We start from the raw sequence: 27,033 nt of genomic DNA on the forward strand, positions 1-27,033 counted from the left end.
GCGTTATGTTTGGCATTGCTGACAGCAACGTTACTGTTGGGTAGTTTAATCGATGGATGAGGGTTTCAAAGAATAGACTCTGGTGGCGTGGGGCGATATTCAGAGCATCGTATACTCCTCCCACTCCTTCTCCTTATTCTTCTTCTAAGCAAAGTGCGGCGGCGCCGAATCTACCTCTCAGACGCTTCTCTACATCCCTATCAGGCGCTTCTAGGGTTTACCATCATCGGTCTTTGGCTTTCATGGGTTCTCAGTCGGAGGTGGACTGGCCGGCGACCAAGGTTCGGGATACCTTCATCAGTTTTTTTGAAGAAAAGGACCATGTTAACTGGAAATCAAGCCCCGTCGTTCCTCACAATGACCCTACCCTTCTCTTTGCCAACGCTGGTTTGTTTCATTTTCCTATTCACACTCACAGAGTACTAGTTGATATCCTTGTGCAATTGTGCATGCTACATTATTTTTATTTTTATTTTTATTTTTATTTTGGTATTTTGGATTGATTTTTCCAATTAATTCCGGGTTTGGTTAGTTATTGCTGTTTTTGTGCTAAATATTGGATTTTAGTTAAATATTGTATTGAAATATACGCATTTTTTGAATCTCAACTCGAATGACCATTTTATTTAAAATCGATATAGCCATATTCCATTTCGATAACTTCAGCCAACCTGGCAAAGTTGAAATGGCAAGTTCAATTCGTATAAATGGTTAGGAAGACTTCAATCAAGAGGTTGCAGGTAGAACTTTTATATGATTTCATCCTTGCTTGGTATATGTTGTTGGTAAAGTTGCACAGAATTGCAATTTGAAGATGTAATTTTAATTAAAGTCTTTGATTTGAAGTTGTGATTTCCAAAAGTTTTGAAATTTTCCAAATGGTTTCAAAAGTGCATTATTTTTATAATTAGTTATTTAAAATACAATATCTAGCCAATATTAATAACATGCTTTTTCACCTTTAAACTCCTCCTCCCCTCTCACTTTGTATCTCTGCGTATGCCTATTTTAATTTTGCATCTTAAAATAACACCCAGAGAGGGAATAAGACTTCATATTCTGCTTTTGTTTCCTTAACCTGTGTTTTTGGGTAATTAGTTGGACGTTGAATTTTGTTTCCTTGTTTTTAATTTTTATTTTTTGAAAGTTATTTTGAAGTTATAGTTGAGAACAAGTGGGTTACACTAGTATTATTTGTATTTGCTATGTTGTCACCTATGAAGCACGGATACGGACACGGACATGGGACACGGCAATTTTTAAAAAATGGGGACACAGACACGGCGGGGGACACGGCGAATTTTATTTTATTTATTTTTATGTGTTATGTAGATTCATATTACATTCATCCTAAATTAAAATTAACAAACACTAACATAGTAACATTAATTGAATAAACATAACCATTACATTTAAACAAATTAATAGATCATCCATTCACAAAAAAGTCATAATAAACGATAGCAAGAACTAAGACGAGAAGGGGAAAACATTCAACATTCAACAATATTTTTCACAAAAGCACTAAATAAGAGAGGCAAAAAAAAAAAAAAATCAAATTAAAAAAAAAAAAAATAAAAATAGCCCTGCCGTGTCCCCGTCGTGTCCCATGCCGTGTCCCCATATGGACACGCGTGTCCCCGCCATGTCCTTGCCATGTCCCATACGTGTTCCCGGCGTGTCCCCGTGTCGGACACCGCCACGGTACTGATTTTGGAGTGTCCATGCTTCATAGGTTGTCACTATCTTATTTAAATTCAATTACACTATTGACATGCTGGTGTATGATAGGTATGAATCAGTACAAGCCTATCTTCTTGGGGACTGTTGACCCAAACAATCCCTTGGGTAAACTCACTCGTGCCTGCAACACCCAAAAGTGCATCAGAGCTGGTGGGAAACACAATGATCTCGATGATGTTGGGAAAGACACCTACCATCACACATTCTTTGAGATGCTTGGTAATTGGTCATTTGGGGATTATTTTAAAAGAGAAGCAATTGAATGGGCTTGGGAGCTTCTCACCAAGGTAGTGAGCACATTCCCCCAACACCACCCTCAAACAAGTTTTTTGCTCATTGCTATTTTTTGTTTATACTTTTATACCCATTAGTTATTTGTTACTATGTGTTTCATCCATATGTTTTCTTCAATCGTAAGTTTTTTGATTGTTTTGTTATTTTGCTGTATTATTATTTTTGTAATCAACTGTTTTGTTGCTTAAGTGGTACACTTGAAAAGGATATAACTTGCAATTAGTTAGCATTGTAGAACTAATTAAAAAGGTGAAACTTTTTGTATTTGAAGATTCTATGCGTGTCTGAAGGTAACGATAGACAACACCCATAATATATTGTAGATTCACTGGTCCAGTCTCGCCACGTGGTATTGTCACGTTATATGTTACATGGACTCGGTTAGGTGCGGGTGACAGGCGTGGGGCTTGGACACATCAAACTTCTAAATGAAGGATAGGTGTACTTGGTTAAAAAGTATCCAAGAATTTGATACAGGTGCTTGGATATGGAAAAAAAAGTATCAAAAAAATTGGACGGGTCTCATCATATTATGATTTTTTTTCTTTTCTTTCTCTATGCTATATATATCTTCTAATTTTTTCTTCTTTTTCAGTTGCTATTTTTTTAAAGGTTATTTTGCTACAGAAATTTAGTTGTGGCAGGCGAAAACAGTTTGGATTAGTTTGGTTTTATGGAGAATGGGGCTGGTTGGGTTATATTTACATGAATAACAACTTTGGCCCAATTAATAGTTTCAGTATCTCGTCATTGCGGCCCAGAAACATTTATAAAGTTTGGCCCATTATCATTGATAAAATTGCAAGACCAAAAAAAAAAAAAAGAAAACAAGAGGAAAAAGAAAGATAAGGAAATTTGGTCAACCAGTTATACAATGCCACTTAGAAGAGATAAGGTGTTTGACCATGAAAACTCCTCCCTCTTGCACTCTCTCTCTCTCTCTCTCTCTCTCTCTCTCTCTCTCTCTCTCTCTCTCTCTCTCTCTCTGTATCGCCTTCAACGATACCAAATGGCTTAATGATGGTGCTTCATCTTCTTTGATCCGCCTCAACCTGCATTGTTCTTCTCAATCCGCTTTGGTTTGTGTTCCATCTTCCTTGACTTGCTTCTCATAGTTGTATCCTCGTTTTAAGTGTTGTGTAGGTGCTGTATTTCGCACCCATGTTGGTATCATCTCGTGTCAACATTGTTATTTGCTTGAAAACAAGTCTAGGTAAACAAGCCACCTTGTAGCTGTATCATCCCTTAGGTTGGTTTCACTTACAAGACTAGTGCATCACGTGTCCACATTATAGGACAACAAGTGGCTCAATTGACACATTAGTGTTTGAGAGTCTCTGTCCATGCGCTGTGAGCCGCTAACGACCTCACTTGCCTAAGGCCTCAAGCTTGGTCGGTTCACTTGGCTCGCCGATATCTCCACCAAGTGTTATTCGACCTCTAGGATTGAAGTATGCGACTTGCACTATGTGCCTTATTTGGGAACACCAAGAGGAGTTGTCGATTGGAGGCTAGAGTTAAGGACTCGTTTGAACACTCGCCAAGGTCCCTTAGGTTCAGGCGTGATAAGATTAGTCTTATAGGGAGACACATGATACATCGATGATTGTATTATACTTATCTTGGGCTATTTAAACACAACAAAAAGGGATGGATGATGTATCATTCCTATCAATTGTCCACATATGATATGTTTCCTGCGGTCTCACTGATGTTACATATTTGACTGGAGTTATCTTTATTTTGTCTAGTCAAGGGGGTTGAGCCACCTATCTTTAGCTGCGTTGGTTTCCCTTGGTTTGCCACCCTATATAAGGATGCCTCATATATGTAGATTACCACCTTGATCATCACCTTGCTCTCTCTACCACACATAGCTCTCCACTGTCACACTCGCTCTCTCTCTTAAGGATGCCTTGACTCTTTTCTTAAGGTGGTAGACTTCACATATAACTGAACCCTAAGCTGGCCTGAACCATTGCTTTGCTTTATTTATTATCTTTATTATTCCACCCCTGTATAAGGCATATTCGGTGTCCAAACTACATAATTATTCCATACCCTGTTGAGGAATGACTTGACTAGGTTTATGCCTTTAGGGGCAGGTGTTTTTCCTCTGTTGATTTCATAGCCACTGAGGGAGGTGTCCTGAAGACCATCTTCCCAGAGGAACCCCCAACCAACTTACCACATATATCATTCATGTCAACTCAAAAAGCATCACTTGCTATTTGGGGTGCACTTTGTAACTCGTCTGTGCATTATCGCTGTATAAGGATTTTTTTTCAGGTTCCAACTTATGTTATAACCTGGAAAAAAATCGTGGCTTATGTTATAGTTAATCAATATATGAAGAAATGCGCATTTAGTCATACACGTGCTTGGAGACATAGCTAAGTGATTTGAGCTGAAATATATGCCCCAAAAGAAGAGATATAATAAATTGTATCCCATAAGGCCGTCAAATTTATCATAAAAAACTCTAGCATTTCTTTCCAACCAAAATTTTCAAAATATGGCAAAGTTAATATATTTCCACAAAACTTGTGGTTTACTCGTGGTTTTTTTTTTAGTACCAAATCCCTGTTATCAATCATCAACATTCGTACATAAGATAAAGGTGCCACCCAATCCATATCCACCATATGAAAAACTTTATGCCACAATGTTAAGGCCACGGGACACTGTACAAAAAGATTATCAATACTTTCTTTGTCCCTCCTATGCAAAATACATCACTGTGGGAGCAAAAGGTAATTCGGTTTCTTCTTTTGAAGCATGGTAATGACCATAAAAACACTCTTACTTTAAGAGACACATAGGCATATTCCAAACGATATCATGCAAAGCAAAAAGAGGGATATTGGGACTATCAATGAGCTCATAAAAAAATGATTTACAACTGAATAAACCAGAAGAATGAATGGACCACACCCTTTTGTCAACAACATCACGCCTCAAAGAAACACCCTGAATGATAGTCAGCAAAGATGCCAATTCATTAGTCTCCTTATCATCAAGATTTCTAAAAGAATTGAAGCTCCAAGAGATATACCTCGTGTAATATTTGCATCTAAATGGAGCTTTTGAGTCCAAATCCATTGCTAATTATGTTAGGAAACTTGATCTTTTGATTCTATGCTTTAATTGTAAAATGCCTTCATGTCATATTTCTTGAGGATATATTTATGGACTAGGGTGCAAATTGTTAGTGTCATCTTCCAATCTAGGTTCTGGAGCCATGGGACTTTTTTGTTTTTCATAAGAGAATGGGATATGGTTGACAATGCATTCTTGATGGAAAATTATGTTTAATCTGCTGAATTGATGATTCATTTCCAGAGAACAAATTCACTTGCGGAATTATGACTGATTTTTGAAACTCATTTTTTAAAATACTATTTACTATACTTATATTTTAGCTCATCTTAAATTGTGCAGAATGTTGTGTTTTAGACTCAACTTGCAACTATATTGATTTAAAATTATTTGTCTAATGATCATTTTCTTATGAGTTCATCCTTCATTTGATTCTTTATTGTTTGAAGGTATACAAGCTACCTTCTGATAGGATCTATGCAACCTATTTTGGTGGCGATGAAAAATCTGGGCTTGCTGCTGATAATGATGCTAGAGATATGTGGCTCAAATTTCTGCCACCTGGACGTGTACTGCCTTTTGGTTGTAAGGTATGTTTCCTCATCAGTTTCTAGGTTCTTGGCTATCCCGTCACATGTTTCTGCATCAGTTTCTTGGTTCACTTTTTTCTACTTGATGACAAGTGTACTAAACTTTTGGTGTATTACATTTAAATTAAAAAATGGTTGATTCTATTTCACAAGCACATGGCATTTGTTTTCTGCACCATTGCTTTATGTTAAAAGCTTGAAGAGAAGTCTGGTTTTTTTATCTGTTTGCATTGCTTTAAGGCATGAACACAGCACTTTTTAAATCAGGAAATGTTTATTGGAATACCAAATATATATTTGGCCTATTAAGGAGAACTAATGATTTTTTCACATAGAAGGAAAAACATGGCAAGGGATACTCTCTTTTAATGCATCTTAGAAAGAAGGGAGTTATTTCATTTTGTTAGGTATTATATAATTTATATTTACTATATTAGTATGGTTATCATATTGGCAATTCATGCTGGGCCTTTTGATAATGAAAGAGAAGTGGATAGGCTTGAGGAGATGACAAGTCTTATGGGGGCTTGGAACATTTTCTGCTGCCAATGTACAAGGTTGTGTCCCTTTTGGTGTCTCCTTTTGTTGTCTTCTTTAGTATTTCTCATTCAATAAAAGATATTGGATTAAATAAAAACTGCATACATGTCTTTACCTTTTCACCTCCCAAGTGTATTGATGCAATAAAAGTCACGTGTATGTGTAGACCACTATATTTAATAAATAGTGGGAAAGACAAGTTTTTAGGAGGAAAAAATGTGGACATTAAATCTATTATTGTGCGTTAACCTTTTTAAGTTTATGTGCCATGGCGGTAGTCTTTGCTATTTCTATGTGAGAAAGAAAAATAGTAGAGTTTTTATGTTATATTACTCGTGTATATGATATATAGTGAATATTGATCTAGTGGTCCAAATTATTTTAATATCATTGAACGACTAATAACCAACCAAACCAAACCAAACCAAGCTTTAAGTCCCATCAAATGGGGTCGACTACATAAATCCTTCTTTTCCACTCGACTCTATCCAAGGCCATTCTGTTAGTCAAGTTAAGGAGATGCATATCTCTATTTATTACACTAGCCCACGTCAATCTAAGACTGTCTATTCCCCTAACACTTCCATCTACCGTTACTGTATCGCATCTCTTCACTGTTGCCTCTATTGGTCTCCGTTGTATATGACTAAACCATCTCAATCTATTTTCTCTTAACTTATCTTCTATCGGTACTATTTCTACCCATTCTCGAATATACTCATTCCTAACCCTATCTTTGTCTTGCCATACATCCATTTTAGCATCCTCATCTCCACACCACTCATCTTATCTATATGTTGTTTCTTATTTGCCCAACATTCCGTCCCATACAACATCGTTGGTCTAATAGCTGTTCTATAAAACTTTCATTTTTGGTCTAGTGGGGACTCGTTTATCACACAGTACCCCAGACGCACTCCTCCACTTAAGTCACCCCGCTTAATAATTTATATATTATATATACAATTCGGGCTTCAGGTTGTCTGATGCCTCTGCCCAAGCCCAGTGCAAATTTCCATGTCCGCACAGAATTAAAAAATGTAGCCCAAGCCTTAAATAAATTTCGGGCTGGGTTCGTGTTTCTCGGGTTAGTTCCGCCCGAGCTACACCCCAAGGATAGGTGCCTTCATAGTTTTTGGGATGGTGGGGTAGGAAACAAAGGAGGAAAAATTGGCTTTTGATCCCTTTTTGCTGTATGTGGTTCATCTAGGGCGAGAGGAACTGTAGGTTCTTTCAAAACGAAAAAGCAACTGCTGTATATTTTAAAAAGTTATATTTATTTGTGTGTTAGGGGGAGTGATGCCTAACCTTGATCCAATTTTGGATGTTAACTCCGTAGAATTGTAATGAGTCTATAGGGTTTCCTTTTGGGTGGGTGTGGGGGGCTCTTCTTTTGTGTTTGTTCTGTTATTGCTTTGTGCAGGGGCTGCATCCCCTTTGATGCATCTTTCTCATTGTTATTTACTTTTTTCTGTTGCTTATTAAAAAATTTATTGTTGAAACACCATTACATTCTGTAATAAGTATGACAAATTTTTGCAAAATAATTAGTATGGTACTTATGTGCAATGTTTCTGGTTGAATAAAAGGAACTCTGTATACTGCATTTCAGCCCAAATTACAAAGACAGAAAATGATACTGCTGCTAAATATCATGTCAACAATAATATTAATATATTTATAGTATTGGGAATATTGATGATTCATCGGCAATGTTACTAAAATATGCCATTAGGTTCTAGTGAGGATTTGTATCTATATCTTAGGGCTGGTTTGGCAAGTTTAGAAAAAGTCAAAAAGTTACCAAAAAAGGTAAAAAGTTATCACTATTCACAAAAAAAAAAAAAAAAAAAAATTAATATACGAATATACATATACAAATCAACTTTTTGCCCATCAACCGTACTAACGTCAAACCCATTGCAGTGAAAGAAAAAAAAAAAATTACATGTTTACATTCATAAGTTGGATGGTAAAGTTGGGTCTGTGGGGGCCCACCATGGGTCTCGTTTTGATAATCCGAACCGTTCAATATGTAGAACTCGTCTTGTACTATATGGCTGTAAACAATCACATCTATCGGATATCGTTAACTATATGATCAAATCAATTTTGTATAAAAAATGGATGGTGTTATAGTTAACCGTTGACCAAAAAAAGCTAACACGATCAGATAGCTATCGATATCCAATCAACGTGTACTCGACGAGTTCTACACATTGAACGGTTCCGATTAGAAAAACGGGACCCGTGGTGGGCCCCTACGGGCCGAACAACACCTTCCAATCAAAGCCCGAAAAGGAGGTAATATTTTCCCATGTATTCACCCAGCCGATTGTACTGCCATTCCGTACGCCTACCACTTATTTATACAATTTTTTAATACACATTTTTTCATAAAAAGTCAAAAAGTTAACCCAAACATTCATATTTTTTTTTCTCAACTTTTTAGTTCAAAAAGACAAAAAGTGCACTTATTTAGGACACCCCAAACAACCCCTTAGATATATCAGTGGATTTCTTGACACTGTCAGATAGTCAGAACAGTACTTCTATATGAAGTTTATTGTTCCAGTATGGTGTTTGCATATCTCTGTAGACAATGTGATTTATTGAGCTGGTAAAACTTTTTTACATTGTTTCTTTACCTGTGTAACTCTGAGTAGGACAACTTTTGGGAGATGGGTGATACTGGACCTTGTGGACCCTGTACTGAAATACATTTTGATAGAATTGGGAATCGTGATGCTGCATCATTGGTTAACATGGATGATCCTACGTGCATTGAAATATGGAACCTCGTGTTTATTCAGGTACAACTTATACGTCTCGTTCAATCACTCATCTTGGACTCCATCTATGCATTTTGTTTATGACAGGTTGTCCTTCGCACTTCAATCTCAAAGGATTAGAATGTGGTGAAGTATCAACCTTCTGGTTTGTGCATGTGTTTTGTGATGAATTTTTATTAGGAATAAAGTCAAAATATTGTTGTCTTAGTTTTGTAAGTTGCTTCTTTTCCCTTTGGTACTGCTGGATAGTTCACTTTTACTATCACTTTAGCAAACTGCATCGCTTTTGTTTTAATGTCTCTTTTGCAGTTTAACAGGGAAGGTGATGGTGTACTGAAACCTCTTCCTGCCAAACATGTTGATACTGGAATGGGTTTTGAAAGATTAACTTCTATTCTCCAGAATAAGATGAGCAATTATGATACAGATGTGTTCTTACCCATTTTCAATGCCATCCAACAAGTAAGATGATCATGTGATATTATCTTCCTGTAAATAAATTTAGTTACATATTTGTTTTGGGATAGAATGTGATAGTAATTCAATTTGGAGGGAGAAAATAGCTTCCCTCTGAGGAAAGCAAGATGGACTTTTGAGATTTACAACTATTATTTGCACTCTATCTTTGAGGCAGATGACATTTTGATGTGATTGCTGCTGATACATGTATTTTTTGGTCCTTTGCTTTCTTGTTTCATAATTATATCGTTTCAAGTAGATATGTCTATTTATTTGACCATGGGAGTGGTTACCTGGTTCACAAATCCCCTCCTTCCCCTAGCTATGGAGCCAGGTGCAATGTAAAACATAAGAGAAAGATATATGCAGTAGGTCATACATGAGTCTGGAAAGAGGTTAAAGCTGATGGAGTCCTGATTTGTCCACACATGTTGACTGAGATAATTTAGACTTTGGGATGAACAAGTGTTATTTTTTCTGTTCTTAAGGAGTAGATAGGCCTAACATTCTTTCTCTAACAAAGGGTTGCTTATGTTACATCTTTACTATTGGAGATTATTTTAAAAATTTCTTTTGATTTTTTTATATATGTATATATATATTGTGTCTAAATGGTGGGAGCGGAGGATACATTAAATGTTTCTAGGGTTTGTTAACATATTATTTACTTTGAGTAGGTGAGCATTATGTTGTTACCCATCTTTCTAATCCTGTGCAAAGTCCAATTATATAAAAGAGGTTGCATTTTTTGTCCCTTGTAATGCTGACTCTTAGGATCCATAGCCACATTTGACGCACTTAAAATGTAATAATCGTTATGACTTATGAACTCTATTATCAAAATCTTACGATTTGTGATTCATCATTGATCAATATGAATGTATGGGTGAAATCTATTTTTGGATGAAATTGTGGTGAATCGTACAATTCACAATCAATTAACGATTTGATCAACTTTTTACGACTCATTCAGTTCTTGAAACTATCATGTTTGATAGATTCTAAACCTTCTTTTCCTTTTTTATTTATTTATTTTTTTATATATAGTGAAAATGACATAATACAACTTTTAAGAGTGTTTAGAATGAAAATAATCAATACTCAATGCATGATTTGTTTTATTTTGGTGATTAGATGGTTTTTAATAGGATTTAGTAAGATTTTGTCAAACCCAATGTTTTCTTCTCATTCCTTTTTTTTTTCAAAAACAATGATGCAATGGTTCCGCAATTTTTTAAAAAAACAAACAAACTATTTTTTTAACAATAACCGCATACCCTTTTAAAGATTCTAAGTTTTAAAATAAAGCATTTCACGTAATCTTTATTCTTATTATACTCTATATAGGGTTTCTAGGTCCATTTTTTGAATGTCAAGAAAGAGTATATCATGGTTTTTGAATAATTGTACGCTTGGTGGGATTCAGACCCAAATCTCTTGATATGAAAACAATGTCTTCCGAATTAAACGGTGTTGTCATGTCCTTATGTAAGAATTGTTTTATAACATATGTCAAAATCAATTTATTTCATTCAACAAATCAATTTATTGGGTTTTGTTGGCTTTGATTTACACTGCTGGGTCAATTTCCTAAGTGACTAAGCTTTTGGGACAATTGGTGACTTAACATTCTGCTTTTGTGCATCTTGTTTCTTGGTTTGTTTGTCTTTCCACGCATGTGACAGGATTACATGTGAAGGAGAGTGTCAGTTTCATTTTCTTTTTGGGGCCCATTTCTCAACAACTTAAGCTTTTGGGACAATTGTTTTTGAAGCAATGTCCCACAATACCTAGATGTAAAAGAGATGTGTAGTGTATAAGCGTGAGGGCATCTTCACTTCACAAGCTAGGTATTGGGATATAGTTTTACCTAAGATAGTGTCATATAGTATCAGAGTGTAGTGTATAAGCGTGTCTCGAGCCTTACACGCTAGGTGTGAAGCAAAGTCTCACAGCGCTTGGGTACAAAAGGGATGTGTAGTTTATAAGTATGGGGGTTAGTTTTTGGGGTTTAGTTCTACCAAAGATAGTGTTACAGGTTCAATACCTAAAGGACCCAAAGGAGAAAAAATGAATGCTTTTAAATCCCAGGCACTCGACATACATGAATGTATGTGGAGAACCCACCCCAGGAAGGGCCCTTAATGTATGAGGAGACTTTGGGTGAATCGGAGCATCCCGAAGACCCATCAGCGAGTAAGTCCGGAGGCTCAAAACCTTGCTAACTTTGTGGGGAGTTGACCCACTTGCCGACAAGGATGACCTCGTGGGGCATTGATGACCATATGATTTTATTTTTTAACCTCCTTTTATATAGTTGCTATTTGGTGGCTCAAAGACACCAAAAGTTGTAGTTTTTATATCCAATGGTTGGCTTTTCCTTGGTAGTCTTGTTTTATACGAAGGTATTACTGGTTTCAATGACAGAGTAGAAAGGAGTGATAATTAAATAAGGGAATTATTGCTAAACTACCCCAAGTAGGTCTTTTATAGTTCTGTTGAGAATCATCATGGTATACATGAAGTTCATCTGTGCTGACCACATCTATTCATTTTAATAATGGTAGTTATATGTGCATTTACTTGTTTTGAGATTGAACTGTGATGTACCACGGCTTTTCCCCCCCTCAAACCTATCTTCTTATAGGCAACTGGAGCTCGACCATATTCCGGCCAAGTTGGACCAGATGATACAGACAAAGTTGACATGGCATACAGGGTTGTTGCCGACCACATCAGAACTCTTTCATTTGCCATTGCTGATGGTTCTTGCCCAGGTGGAGTGACAAAAGTTGGACATCTTGTTGTGTTTTTTTTTGCTGCTTTATTTTGTATTGTGATTTCCTTTCATTGTTCTTTAGTAAAGTATGGAATTCTGTGTCTAGTGTTTTGTTAAATTGACAACTTTGTATTAATGGTATATCCCTTCCCCCTTCTCTCCATTTTGGGTTTGCGATTGGTGGTTTTTGAAAACTTGATGTATTGTTTGTTAATCTTCAAGTTTTGTTGTTTTTTGAGTTGAACCATAGACATTTGTAATGCACACACCATACGAGAAATTTTGTTCATAATTTGGATGTCCTACATTAAATTGAGGGGTTGGGATTGACCTTGTTAATGCTAGGTAATTGGACCATGCGTATATATGTGCGATCTATATTAAGTACATTAAGCTTTTGGGCCTCTTTGTTGACTTGTCTTGATATATCTTCTTTGGAAATTGAGAGAAGTACGAACAAGAACTTAAAATAGTCGGTGAAAAATAAGAGAACATATGAGGTAAGGATGTCAATAGTAGTTCATCATGGAAAGAAAGAGATTTACTTTTTGCATGCTGGAAATTTCATATTAGAGCTCCCATAATTACATGTTCAAAATATATTTTTTCACTTTATTGATGGTCCTTTTAGGTTTTTGGTCAGTGGAAGCTTGTTTTCATGGACAGCACATACATGCTGTGATTGAACATAAAATTTGATAAACTCATTGCAGTTTGAACATTCTATCTGTTATTTGTTGCTTGGTTAAAAATCACTACTATCTTCGTTTCAAAAATTATGCTTATTTGATTTTTGAATGTCCTTTAATATTTGGTCACTTTGAAAAATGGTACCAATTTTATATCGTTTCTAAATTACCCTTTTCTACATTGAAGTACAATGAAGTATTACTGAAATTCAAGGACCTAGGTAAGTAAGTGTGCATGGGGGACTTTCAAAGATTGACAAAACATTTGGCACGGCGTGAGTATTTTTTTTTCTTTTTCTTGAGAGGTGTGTATTTACTTACGAAGATTGGTTTTTCATTGTTATGGTTAATTTTCTTTTTGAATCTCTTTCAAGTGGAACTAATGATATTCTCACTAGCTGTGCAGGCAATGAGGGGCGTGAATATGTCCTAAGGCGTATTCTTCGTCGAGCTGTACGTTATGGAACTGAAGTCCTAAAAGCTCAACCTGGATTCTTCAATGGGTAGGAATGAAACACTAGCCTGCAATGTTTGTGCTTATTCACTGTATTTGTATCAGTTCTAGATATGTATTATATTTGTATTGTAGTTCTATTTTATATGATGCCATGTTTAACTTTACATTCCCTAATTGCTGTATTTTTAAGATTACGTATGTCATTCCTAATTGATATATATCATCTCTTCTAGAGGTTGCTTAATAATTGTGTGGAAATCAGGCTTGTAAAGGTGGTGGTGCAAATGATGGGTGACATATTTCCAGAGCTAAGACACCATGAAGTGCATATCAGGGACACAATTGCAGCAGAGGAAACAACTTTTGGCAAGACATTGCTTAATGTAAGCTGAGCTATGTCTACAACGTTTTAGGCTTTTAGCTCTACCTTGTGGATAAGTTGAATTTGCTTCCATTTAATCCTTTGTTTGATGTTTGGCTTGGACGTTCGAGTTTGTGGAACATTGTTGAAAGAGTTTGTAGGTACTAAATTTAGTTATTGCATGACATAGGCAAAAAATTGGAACTAGTACTGCAATAAAATGTAAAAATATGGTTGTTTTTATATTTTGCTGAGAGTTAGTGAAAACTTTCTAGAGCTAAAAGCATATGCAGCCTTGTTTGGGAACAGCCTAGTTTAGTAACTTTTTGGCTATTTGGCTAAACCATGAGCTAAAAAAAACTAGTATGTTTGGGATGACTTTTTAACTTTTTACGAAAAGATGTGCAAAAAGTAGAGAGAAAAGAGAATCTTTGACTTTTTGGTTTGGGTTGTTGGCTTTTTGGCTTTTTTAATAACTTTTTGGCTAAACCGGCCTGTTTAAGAAGAAATAGAAACATTTTTAGAAATGGAAAACAACCTGATCACAAGGTAGAACTGTCTACAATCAACAATCGTACACGGGTACTTCTGCTTCTTAAGAAAACCATGATCTGTTATCCCATTCAATTCAAGAGAGATATGTTGTTACATGATTGGCTTGCCAACCATATCATAATGATCATGCCATTGTATGCTAAGGCCTCGTTTGGGAACAGGCTATTTTAGTAACTTTTTGGCTTTTTACGAAAAGATGTGCAGAAAAGTAGAGAGGTGATGTGACTAGTTTTGGTTGGCTTTTTGGCTAAAATAGTCAGTCCCCAAACGAGGCCTAAGTGCCCTTGTCAAGTATTGTAATGGAGGGAGCGTCAACCACTTCTCATTTGAGGCTTTCTTGCACTGGATCTCTTTGTCCATACAATCCTTGCCTGTTTTCTTATGTGGCAATGATTTCTTACCTAGAAAGGCGTCTTATGTAAAAGTCGGCTTATTTTGTGCTAATCAAAGCCTTGTCCTATATATACCTGGCTAAATATTCAGACATGCGATTGGATGCACCAGCTGCTTTTACTTAGCATTGTTAAGTGCTTTTGTTTGAATTCTGTTATCCTTATTATTTATGAAGATTTTAGAAATTTCTCTCTGCAAATGTGTTTGTGAAAGGCCTTATATTCTTTCTCCCTTGGTTGCTTCCTTGTGCATTTTTCAGCCACTTGGGAGATTCTTTGTTCTTTACTAAAGTTTTAATAATTGCATCTATGTAGAATTTTTTGATAACGAACTGGATTATCTGTTTGTCTTCAGGGAATAGAGAGATTTAAGCGGGCTGCTCAAGATGTTCAAGGGAAGATATTAAGTGGACAGGCAAGTATATGGCTACATTGATTTCTTTCTTGCAATACATTTATCTTCTGCGGCACTCATTTTGGCATATTTTATGTTATCTAGTAATCATATTGGAACTGGTCTCACAGGGAAATGTTTTTTACACACCTATAATTGCAAAACTGGTTTGACAGTTAAGCATGTTAAGTTAAAGCAATTTATCATGCCTCATTTAAATCTCAAGAATATTTTGTTTTACTATCTTTTCTTTTGGTAAATGCTCTCTCTCTCTTTCTCTCTCTCTCTCATACACACACACGCACAGAGTTACCAGTCAATGATTTGTTGTTTTGACCGCTTTTCTCTTGCCTGTAACTGATTTGGGTTATAAGTAGCATTCTGCCTGCCCCTTTGTTATCCCATCTTAGTGCGCAATATTTTTTGTGCCATACAGGTTGAGGTAGGAACTTCACCCATAAATGAATTTGCTATAGTTCTCATTTATTTATGCATATGTGCATTTGTCAGTGCCAAGAAGAAGAAAAAAGTGAAGTCGCTGAATTAGTTTCCTTCTTGGAAGAACACCAAATTTATGTTGCTATTGCATATGGCTTACTATCTTTTCCCCTTAATCTAATACTTGTATAATAAGAAGTACAAGCAAGGACACATGATACGACACGGACACGCCAACACGGTAATTTAAAAAAAAACGCATGACTCGACACATGGGGGGCCACACAAATATATAGCTTTAAATATTTAATATTATATTAAATACATATAAAATACCTCTAGTGTTGTGGTTAGGCTACCCGTATAGGATAGTTGACTATGTTAACTTTAGGAGTTGTAAGGTGCTTTTTTTCTCTCTGAGTTTGAGCCTAAGGACTTCGATGAAAAATGTAGAATATATAAATATATAGTTCAAAGATAATAAAAAAACTGCAACTGTACACTAATTCCTATAAATTAATATTGTTTTTTTTTAATCAATTGTATATTAAGTTATTTTGTTCAAACCTATCATTAGTTTCACGTGTGTCTAAGCAATGGACATGTGTCCCCAAGTGTCCAAAACGTGTTTGAGATCTTAGGGTCTAAAAATAATAATAATAATAATAATAATAATAATAATAATAATAATAAGACATGTTTGGACGAGTGTTTGACACTTGACAATAAGTGTGCGTCGAGTGTTGGTGTTTGATACGTGTAGGACAGGGACACGACACGGATTTTTAGAAGTGTCCGTGCTTATATATAATCTACTTAAGAAAGCCAAATGAGATAGTCTTGCTTCTTTTTTTGTAATAAAAAAAGAAGAGAAGTTTTGTTTTTTTTTGGTAGTATTTTTTAAATAATTGAACTATTTAGGCATAGAGAATAATGCTTTTCTTCTATTTCAAGATATTTTAAAGCTTTGTAAATCACTTCAGGGAGTTCAAAAAAAATATTGCAATATATGAAAGAGTTTGGAATGGATAGGTGGTGTTTCAGATGCCTTAAGTTCTAGGCGGTTATCTATCATGTTGCACTTGAAGAATTTAAGTGACAACCTTTTTTGGTGTAGCCCTCACTGTCGTAGGGTTACTAAAAAGTGCTCTGTTCTTTGTATGCATCTACCTTGTGAAGAATGTGTGTTTTTTGATCCATGCTTTTTATTTTCAAATTTTTTTTGGTTGTTTTTTTTTGTTTGTTTGTGGGAAGGATTTTTTTTTATTACCCAAATGAAGCTCAACACACCACCTAAAAGGGTATGGCACTCAAAAAGAGGACACAGAAACCTAGCCCAAGTAAAAATAATTCTCTTACAGATTAAGAGAATAGGCAAAACACAACCCTAAAGAGGGTACATATGGAACCCTTCTCTAAAGAGGAGAAACACACTAGCCACAAAGGACAGAGGGGTGCCTTTCTGTTTAATTTCTTCAGATTGGAGGGCGGTTTGTGATGTGTAATTGGTTTTCTTGGATTTTACTTTCTCTTCAGATTTGTTTGATATCCTTGTAGAGGACTAACTGTCCTCTATTTATATCTCTTTTTTTTATCAATATAATTCATCTTTGTTGCTGATAAAAAAAGAAAAGAAAAGAAGGACAAAGCAGCAATAAAGCTTAAGCAGTCACAAATTGGTGGGACGGCATATCTCTACTAAAATATACAACCAATCTAGAGAATCAATCAAACCAACGTGACAACAAAGAATCCAAACAGACCAACCCATCACTTGAACAGACAGTCTAAAATGGGATCCAGCAGTAACGTAGCATTGAGGGACAAAGCCTTGCATTGTATCTTCTTTTTTATTTATTTATTTTTTTCCTTTCAAAAGCGCATTGACATTTTTTTTGCAATTTCACACGCTTGTCGTTCAAGCATGTTTAACAATGAAATCTAGTATTTGTAATGCATTGTTGGTCTCTTTTGGTTGCAGGATGCTTTTGTGTTGTGGGACACATACGGCTTTCCATTAGATTTGACTCAGGTGCATGGAGTGCTATTAGGTTTAGTCTTTCATATTTCATATTGTCCCATATGAATTGGCTCCTAATGGTCTTTTCTCTACCAGTTGATGGCGGAAGAAAGAGGCTTGGCAGTTGATATTGAGGGTTTTAACATTGCTATGAATGAAGCTAGGGAAAAATCAAGGAATGCTCAAAATAAGGTAGCAGTTGTTTCTTTGTTATTATTCCTTCCATTGTAAACAGAAACTGTTGGTTATACCCATTGTTTTATTTTGTGGCTAGTTATACGAAAAAAAGGTATAAGAATCTGCAAGAAGAAAATATATTGACAAAGTGCATAATCTGCTATATTGAAAAAAATTATGTTGTATATTTATTACATTTCCTTGCTTCTTTTTTATTTTTATACATTTACATTTAAATTGACTTTAAAAAAAATACACAATGTCGTCATGAAAAATTGGGGGGGAAAATACTGTATGCCAATTCTGTTGTATGTGCTGAAACATTCTCTTGGCAGCAAGCTGGTGGTACTATTCTCTTGGAAGCTGATGCTACCTCAGCATTACACAAAAGAGGGGTTGTTGCTACAAATGACAGCTTCAAGTATACTTGGTTTCAGGTTAGTGTACATTTCAGTTTTTAAAGTTATCACTTGGCATGTTTATCATTAGCGTGAATGGGTTTACTCTTTCATCTTTGAAGCATTATGTTTTTAGGAAATATTAATTTTCTCTCAAAAGCTTTCAGTTTTAAAGGAATGTGCTCATATTTCTTGAAGTTGTAAAAGAGAATAATTGTTGCGGGGGTAGTCGTTACCTTTGAGTGTGTATGTGAATGTGGATGTACTTGTTTCCTAGTTCTTGTTTAATACAAGAACAACTTTGATTAACTAATAACATAGAAACTCTCTGGTATCTAAAGCTGTATTTTACTCAAGTGGTCCTACTTAAGAATTGCTTGAATACAATTGTAGTCGAGAAAGAAAATACATGCATAATTTCAAGCTGTTTGAAGGGTTTTCTGATGCATTTGTACATATACATCATGACATATTGGGAGATGGGAAAAGCTTCATCCTGGGGCAAATATTAATCTTAATCTCTGGGAAATTGCAGGAACCTATGCTGTTAGACTTAATTACTATGAAATAAGCTACCTACATGATCTCCTCTTCACGTTCACATTTTTCTTTCACTTTTGGATAACTTTGAAAGGAAAATTTTGGAGACTCCTAATAAAACTCCCATAATTTGACCCACAATGATGTGGGATGATGGGTGTTAACTTTTGATTTGTCACACTCAAATCATTTGGGGCTCTACTTCCTTGCCACATTATTGTGGGTGTATTTGGGGGTCTGAAATGTGGGTCTTTAGCATTACTCTTTCAAACAATGGATCTTTGACATCATGAAAGTGGTACATTCATTGCATTGATTTCTGATGAATTGAAGGGAACTTTTACTGGCATTGCTGATAACTCTCATTTTTTGGTTGGATTGCTTATCTCTATAGTCCTATTAATGTTTTTACCTTTAATCAATAAATTCAGGATCATGAAAGTGTGATAAAAGCTATTTACACAGGAAAGGAGTTCTTGGAAAGTGTGGTTGGTCTTGATGAAGTTGGTGTTATTCTGGAAACTACAAGTTTCTATGCTGAGCAAGGTGGACAGGTATGATACAATGCAAAATAATTTGTTTGTCTACACAAATAAGCTTTTCTCATCAATGCTTGAGCTTTGAGGGAGCTGTTTGGAACCTAAATGATGGAAAATGCTTTGGTTATTGTGAGTTGTATTGTTATGGTGCATTGGGGACATTTATGGTGACAGTGGACTACGAGAGTTTAATATTGAGGTAACAAGGCACCTAAATTTTAAGGTAGTTCATTGAATAAGTTTTGTGGAGTAAGAACTAACTTTACCACTCTTTGTTGCTCTTCTTTGTCTTCATGACAACTTGATTGTTATTGTTGAAGTTGAGGACTAAAAGTTTACTTTATTTATTTATTCCAGTTTGTGAAAATTAGTTTTGGCACTCGTAGAATAATTTTCTATGAAATGGTATTCTCTTGTGCTACGATGTGTGGACACTTCTAAGAATGTGTCGAGTCCACCTTAGATGCATGTTCAAACATGTTCTGCTATTTTTTAAATATCTTTAGAATCAGACACGCTTCGGACACTTAGGGGACACACACTTAGATACTCAAAACACACTGCAAGTTTGAGGAAAATAACATGAGAGAGAATTTTAAAAATTAAAGTAGTGGGGATTTATACCTGTTGATACCTCCTTAAGCATTTTTATTTGTAGGAATTCTATAACTTAACTATCGATTTGTTTGCTAGGCAATTTATTTATTTTTAGATACATATTAGAACTCTTTGTTCACACTTTTTTCTGATATATACAATGTGAAGAAGGTTTCTTACTATTTTGGCATAATAAAATACAAATGTATTTTTTATTGTAAAAAGTGAATTACTTTTTATTTTCATATATATCTATTGAAATGTATATTAATTTGTTGCCATATTGTATAATGATTTATTAAAAACTTGTGTTGGCATGTCCATATCATATCATATCTGTGTCTTAGGTATATAGCTCGTGTCATGATTTCGTACAAATCTCTCTTAAAATTTTTATAGAGAAAATTGATGTAGAAGTTTGAGGAATATCCCTTAAATTTCTCGTTAATACTTAAATATTAGGAGAATCAATAACTGTGTTTTAGCACAAATCTTATCTACGATTTTATATTGTTCTATTAAATTGTTAATATTTTTTTTTGATAGAGAGATTATTTCACCAAATTCTATATTCTTCGATTTAGAACTACTAACCAACTAATGGGACACCTAAGCATAAGACTCATTTTGTTTTTTAAATATGCGTATTTTACTAGATCAACACTCCCCCTCTTTGAAGAAACTTGGCCTCAAGTTTAAGCAGCTGTTAGTTGACTCAATTTAACACCACTCATGCTGCCTTAGGAGGTGTTGCGTTTCTTTGCTCGAAACAAACATGAGTCTCACGACTCATCCTTCCTTGAATACATTGAACTGTATCTTTGGTTGAACAACCATAGGCGTAAAGTTGACAACCCCCATCATGCGGACTTGCTTGCTAAAGCTTGGACAGACGTCCATTTTCCAAGCCCCTTTCACCACTGAGCTGCATACTTGTGCAGAATAACACTTATCCTGTTTGGATGAGACCAATGGCCTGGCAAAAGTTTATCTTCCAAAGCAAGCTGAGGAATGTGACAAAATGATAGGATCAGCTATGCATCCACTAGATAAGAAGACGCTAATCAGGGGCTGGAATTCTGCATTGCACTTCTTCCAGTCGTCCCTCGGATACAACATTCAAATGAGCATCACAACCAGCAGTGTGCTCAACTCAAAACAACTTCCGACGAAGGCACAAAGGAGTACCAGTTACACAGCTTCAATAAGCTCTTTAAAGCTTCCAATGCTATCATTACTTGCAAGAGAATGCAAGCACTGTATCACACATTTCCAAGGCATTACTTTGTTTACTAACTTTCATCTCATCTCTATGATTTTTATTTTTGAATCTTAATTAGTATCATTCCTTCCAACAAAATGGATCCAACTTAGCAGCGCCATCACTAAAAATCAGTCCAAAAAAAACTCTACCAATAACCCTCTTCCACCTCTAGCTCTTTAAGCCAGAGCTATAACCAGCTAAACACAAGTAACACAGATGCAATGTTAAACGTGACTTTGCATGTAATAGGTCACACTATGTTCTTCAATTGTATAAATTTTTAATGCATAGTTGATCTCATGAGACCACACATTTGTATTAATTTGTTTCTCTTAGTTTTGAATATTGGAGATCTCATAGATACATGGTAGTATGGAAGAAATCCACAATTCTTGAACATATAATGTATTTTGGTTTACATAGTATTTAAGCTTGCGTGCAGCTTTCCTTTTTTTCTGGTTCTACTCTTTTTTTTTTTTTTTAGTTTGCATATTCGATGGACTGTTGTCATATATGATTTACATATTTTTCCTGTTAAGAATAGAATTTGACATCTTACATTCTTCTTTGAGGTTATAGATATTTGATACTGGATCACTTGAAGGCCCCTTTGGATCATTTCAAGTTTGTAATGTACAAATTTATGGAGGCTTTGTTGTTCATATCGGTTCGTTTACTGGGGAAACAAGCCAGTTCTCTGTAGGTGATAAAGTGATTTGTAAGGTAACTTCCCTTTTATCATCTGTCCTTGTATGTGTACATGAGTGCAAGCTACACCTGCTTTGTATTTCTTCGTAACTATAAGAAGTAATTGACTTGAGCAGGTTGACTATGATAGACGTAAGCTCATTGCTCCTAACCATACCTGTACGCACATGTTGAATTTTGCGCTCAGGGTAATTTCCAAAATGATACTGTTCTGAGCTTCTAATGTTGATGCTTTCTTATCTGGTTTGCTTTTGTTCTCTTAATGTTCTGTAACATGACTGCAGGAAGTACTTGGAAATCATGTTGACCAGAAGGGATCCATTGTTCTTCCTGAGAAATTACGATTTGATTTCTCTCATGGTAAGCTTTATGCTTGTTTCAATTAATTTTGCATATAAAATCATTTTTGAATGCTACTGAAATTTGAACAGGCAAGCCTGTGAAACCTGACGAGTTGAGAAAAATTGAGTCCATTGTGAATGAGCAAATCGAAGCTGAGCTGGATGTATTTTCAAAGGAGGTCACTCTGACCGATGCAAAGCTTATAAATGGTTTACGAGCTGTATTTGGAGAAGTAAACTATTTCATTCTTCTATCATTGGAGTTTGTTCAGGCATATGATCAATCTGTGGAATGTACTTGGTTTACTGGCCGCCTTCAATTTTTTATGTCTGTTTTTGACATAGGTCTATCCTGATCCCGTTAGGGTTGTGTCAATTGGTCGAAAAGTGGAGGACCTCCTTGCTGATCCAGAAAATGACGAGTGGTTATCAATTTCCGCAGAGTTGTGTGGAGGTAGCATCTCCTTGTAATTCCTGGTGCCACTTCTTGGAGTCTTATTAAATATTGAGGTTTAGTGTGTTGATTTTTTTAGGGACCCATTTATCAAACACACGAGAGGCTAAGATGTTTGCTCTGTTGTCTGAGGAGGGAATTGCTAAGGGAATTCGTAGAGTAACTGCTGTTACAACAGACTGTGCTTCTAAGGCCTTGGAACTAGCATTGTCACTTGAGCAGGAAGTAAATGAGGCATCAAAAACAGAAGGAAGCTCACTGGAACAGGTTGTCACTTCTTTTTATTATTTTTACCAGATTCAGATTCAGATACAATGTCACTTTCTGTGAATTAATATATGATAAACTGAACTGCTTTTTTAAATTCATTATTCATGTTTGACCCTGGCTTTTTGTGTGATAGTTTGAGTTACATTTTCTTCTTCCTGAAGCAAGGGTGTTGCTTAATTCATCATTCATGTGTGACCCTGCCTTCCTCTACCAGCTTTTCTACCCTTTTTAACTTGCATTAATCTCTTTTTTGCCAGGTCTAAAACAGTTTTTCTGTTTATTTCATTCTTTCTACTTCTTAGGGACCAGTCTTTATACATTCCTTGATGTAGTCATTGAATCAACATGCCCCCTATGGGCCCTACCTTTCTACTCAACCATATTAGCATTCTTCTGTTGACTACTTGTAAGGATGTTTCTATGCAATTGGTGTTATGATCCTGAGCCATATCCTGCTTGCATGCCTTAAATACATTTCCCATCATTGGTTTGAAAAATTTGCTATGTAAGAACATGTATGGCTCCAGTTTTGCTGCTATTCTGCATGCAACGTCATGTTCTGTTTAGCTTCTATTGTGATTATTGGCACTACTTATAAAAAACGATTGTCCTAAAATGGTTGCACTACTTGTCCAAAATGGTTGCCCTGTTGCATTTAACGGCCACAGTTAGTTAGGTTCATGACAGAATCTGCACCTGGGTGCTCCTTTGTCTCTGGCCCATCTCTCATTGCTGGGCAACTGGGCACTTTCTTATTAGGAGCTCCTGCATTGGAGGGGTTTGTTCAGTGAAAAATTTCTTATTACTAGTGAAAAGTTTGAAAGAGAATTACTGTAAACTGATTTTTCAGTTTAAAGTAATTCTGTTGAGGGTAAATTACACTTGCCTCCCCCGGGGCTTGGAGAAAATACAAGAAGCTCCACAGTTTTGGTAGGGTTCCCTCAAGATTTTAATTCACATAACACTTAGGCCCTCTTTTATCAATAATTTGTTAGTTATATTAAATGGAAAAATGATGATGTCATCTGTTTTATACTGAACAGTCTATTTTTTCTTATTTGTTCTTTTGTTTTCACACCATTTGCATTAGTTACATTCCATTCAAACTTAATAAAAAGGAGGTTGATGTAATTATGCCAAAACTATGGGGCTTGCATTTTCTCCAAACTTAAGGGAGGTCAACGTACTTTATCCTTCTGTCAATTACACAAAATTTGCAGATCTATCAGCCTCATATGTGTGTTTTTGTGTACTCTGTTTATGATCTCGTGCCATTTTTTCAAAAGAGCCTAAAGATTGAATTGACAGAATTTCTGGCACATTCTGTGAAAGAATGAGGTCATCCGACATAAAAATGAATTTTTTAGTGCAGTTTCTTGTCTATAATTATCCCGTGCTCATTATCGGCAACTTTATATTTGAACCAGAGGATATTATTGCTCACGAATGAAACATATGCTATTATGCGATGTTATTGTGGTTTGTTCTTTTATTATTTCATGTAATGTAGCTGAATGAGGTCTTTACTAGATTAACTTTTGGGAATGTCTCCTGAAATGAAGGGAATTCACTTCATGCCAGGATCATGTAATTTTCATAAATACCAAAATCTTTATAATCTTTTTGCTGCTAGCACATTGGTTAGATACTTCCAATGTATTGGCTAGCACAAGCATTTTGAGAATTGTATTGGCTAGCAAGCACAGGTATTTTGTGAATGGTTCAGATACTTCCAACTTCCCTGAAATATGCATCACCCGAGTCTTCTGTTATGTTTTTTTTGGGGGGTTCTTTTCTTCCTTCAAGAAAGTATCGTCATTATATTGTTCACCACTGCTTTGATTAAGAAGATGATTCTGCTTTATCTGATATATCAGTTTGCTGATTTTCCTTTCCTCTTCCCAGAAAGTAACTTCTTTAAATGGCCGTGTGGAATCAGCAACTATTCCAGCAGCCAAGAAAGCTGATCTAAAGGCCAAAGTATCTGTGCTTCAGGTTTTCATCTATGCTGAACAAGAAATTACCCTATTTCAGTTCTATTGATAACCAAACCTGCTGCTTATATATCTCTAGGTCGAAGTTGATTCTAAATTGCTATGTTTTACTAGAATCAAGTGATTAAAGCAAAAAAAAAGATTGCTGAAGAGAATATACAGAAAGCTGTCAAGGTTGCAATTGAGACTGCAGAAGTTGCTGCATCTGATGGAAAGGCTTTCTGTATATCACGTGTCAATGTTGGTTTGGACACTACAGCAATGCGCGAAGCAGTTGTCAAAGTCATGGACGAGAAGGTTGTTTGCAGTTTCTAGCCTTCCAGCTAATATAGCCCAGTGCTTTTATTTATTTATTTTATTTTGTCATAATGCTCTTATGTCTGTATGAAGTTTGCATGACTAGTCCTTGAATGACAGGGGATAGCGGTCATGGTTTTCAGCACAGACGAAACTGCAAACAAAGCTTTGGTGTGTGCTGGGGTACCTGAGAAAGGAGATAAATGTAAGCAATTAAAGGTGTTGGAGTGGTTGCTGGCAGCTTTGAAGCCACTAAAAGGGAAGGGTGGAGGAGGAAAAGGTGGTCTTGCTCAAGGCCAGGTTAGCAATTTTCTCCTGGTTATCAATCCAACTCTTATGTTATATTAGTATATAACTAGGTTTATCATGCTTTAAAATCTTAAATTTGAGCACTACATTGTCTCTGAGGATTCCATTTTCGGAGCAATATGCTTGCAACATTTGGGAAACCCCACAATAAATGAATATTGTAAATTTTCTTTCTAAAAATGTTTTGTATTTAATTTTAAGGCAAGCCCAACTATGTCATCAACAACATGAAGCATTGTGTTAATCAGTTGAACTATATAATATTATTAGAGGGAAAAAATATTGAAGATTAAAAAGGACTTGCGTTTATTATGATCTGTTTTTTCATGCCCGATTGGTAAATGATCTCTCTTTCTCTCTCTCTCTTGCACAACATTAAGAATGGATGCTATGATTTGGTTTCGCATATGATAGTTACTTCTTCCACTGTATATTTGAGTTTGCCTGCGATCTTTGCAACCTTGGTGGTACACATGTAATTCTTTTGTATGTGATTTCAGGGCTCCGATATAGCACATGTAGAGGATGCAATGGAAGTGGCAACATCCTTTGCGGCAATGAAATTGAGCTGATAAAAAAAATAGTTTAATATTTCAGTGTAGACTGGTGAAAGCATGGCGGTGATGGTTCAGTCCCAACATTTTGATGTTTTTTAATATATCACTTGAATGAAACAGCTGAGGAAATAACATTTGGTGCTACAGAAGCACGACTACGTTTTTTCTTTATTAGCCACAAACATTGTGTTACCAAAGAGAGGAGGAGAAGTTTTTTCTTCTTAAAATATTGATATTTTTTTTGAAATGGCTGAAGTTTAGGATGTTGGTTTGCTTGACTATACTGTAAGAAGACATTGAATCATATAATTAATCTGATTGGGAGATGAACCCCTCATCTTATGAATCTTAACCTATTGGGATTTCTGCGCGATTGGTTGGTATGGTATGTTATGCACTCAGCTGTATGAATCTACTCAACGCTAGATTTCATCTCCTTTTTATATATATAGAGCATGCATATGTGAACTACTTTATCATATCTTCCAAGGTTCCATCAGCTTAGGCAAATAGTAATTTATTATAATAGGGTAAACCTCACCTCAAGTTTCAAAAATGACACCAACCTCCCCGTCAAGTTTACTTTTGAATTTCATTCACCCTTCTGTTAGTTGACTGTTAACAAAATAGGTTAATTTTATTGATATCATTTGTTTGTTTTATTTTAGTTCTCATTTTGCCCATACTGTTTTATGTATTTGTGAACTCAGATGCCACATCCATCCATTTCTGGTTGGCAGTTCCCGTTTTTTTCACTTTTTGTTATTAGCTTCCGACCCTCCATTGCGGTGATATTCTCTTTGGTTACTTTGCTTGGGTTTCCACCCAAAGTGAAGTTTTTCTACCCCCTCTTCGATGCTTGGATAGCTTCAGCTTCTGGTGGTTCTGCCATTTTTGTGCAGTCCTGGTTTCTTTTACATTATTCGGTTTCTTGTCTGCCTGGACATGTTGGTTTCAGGGTTCCATATATCTTTGGCCATGTTTGG

General features: G+C 35.7%; 1 protein-coding gene across 1 annotated transcript; it reads left to right on the forward strand.

Annotated features, from left to right (window-relative positions):
• ALATS (Alanyl-tRNA synthetase) lies at nucleotides 1-26,399 on the forward strand. Its single transcript, XM_028214919.2, has 23 exons — nucleotides 1-387; nucleotides 1,792-2,030; nucleotides 5,586-5,726; nucleotides 8,933-9,079; nucleotides 9,368-9,520; nucleotides 12,165-12,294; nucleotides 13,392-13,488; nucleotides 13,705-13,825; nucleotides 15,106-15,165; nucleotides 17,564-17,614; nucleotides 17,699-17,794; nucleotides 18,115-18,216; nucleotides 19,149-19,271; nucleotides 21,697-21,840; nucleotides 21,942-22,013; nucleotides 22,110-22,185; nucleotides 22,257-22,399; nucleotides 22,512-22,620; nucleotides 22,700-22,887; nucleotides 24,796-24,885; nucleotides 24,999-25,181; nucleotides 25,302-25,481; nucleotides 25,991-26,399. Exons 1-23 carry the CDS (start codon nucleotides 57-59, stop codon nucleotides 26,060-26,062), a joined length of 3,048 nt encoding a protein of 1,015 aa, XP_028070720.2. The 5' UTR covers nucleotides 1-56; the 3' UTR covers nucleotides 26,063-26,399.
• Nucleotides 26,400-27,033: the final 634 nt, after the last annotated feature.

This window comes from Camellia sinensis, chromosome 1 (genome assembly GCF_055761805.1).
Source record: "Camellia sinensis isolate YWXY chromosome 1, ASM5576180v1, whole genome shotgun sequence".
Lineage (NCBI taxonomy): Eukaryota > Viridiplantae > Streptophyta > Magnoliopsida > Ericales > Theaceae > Camellia > Camellia sinensis.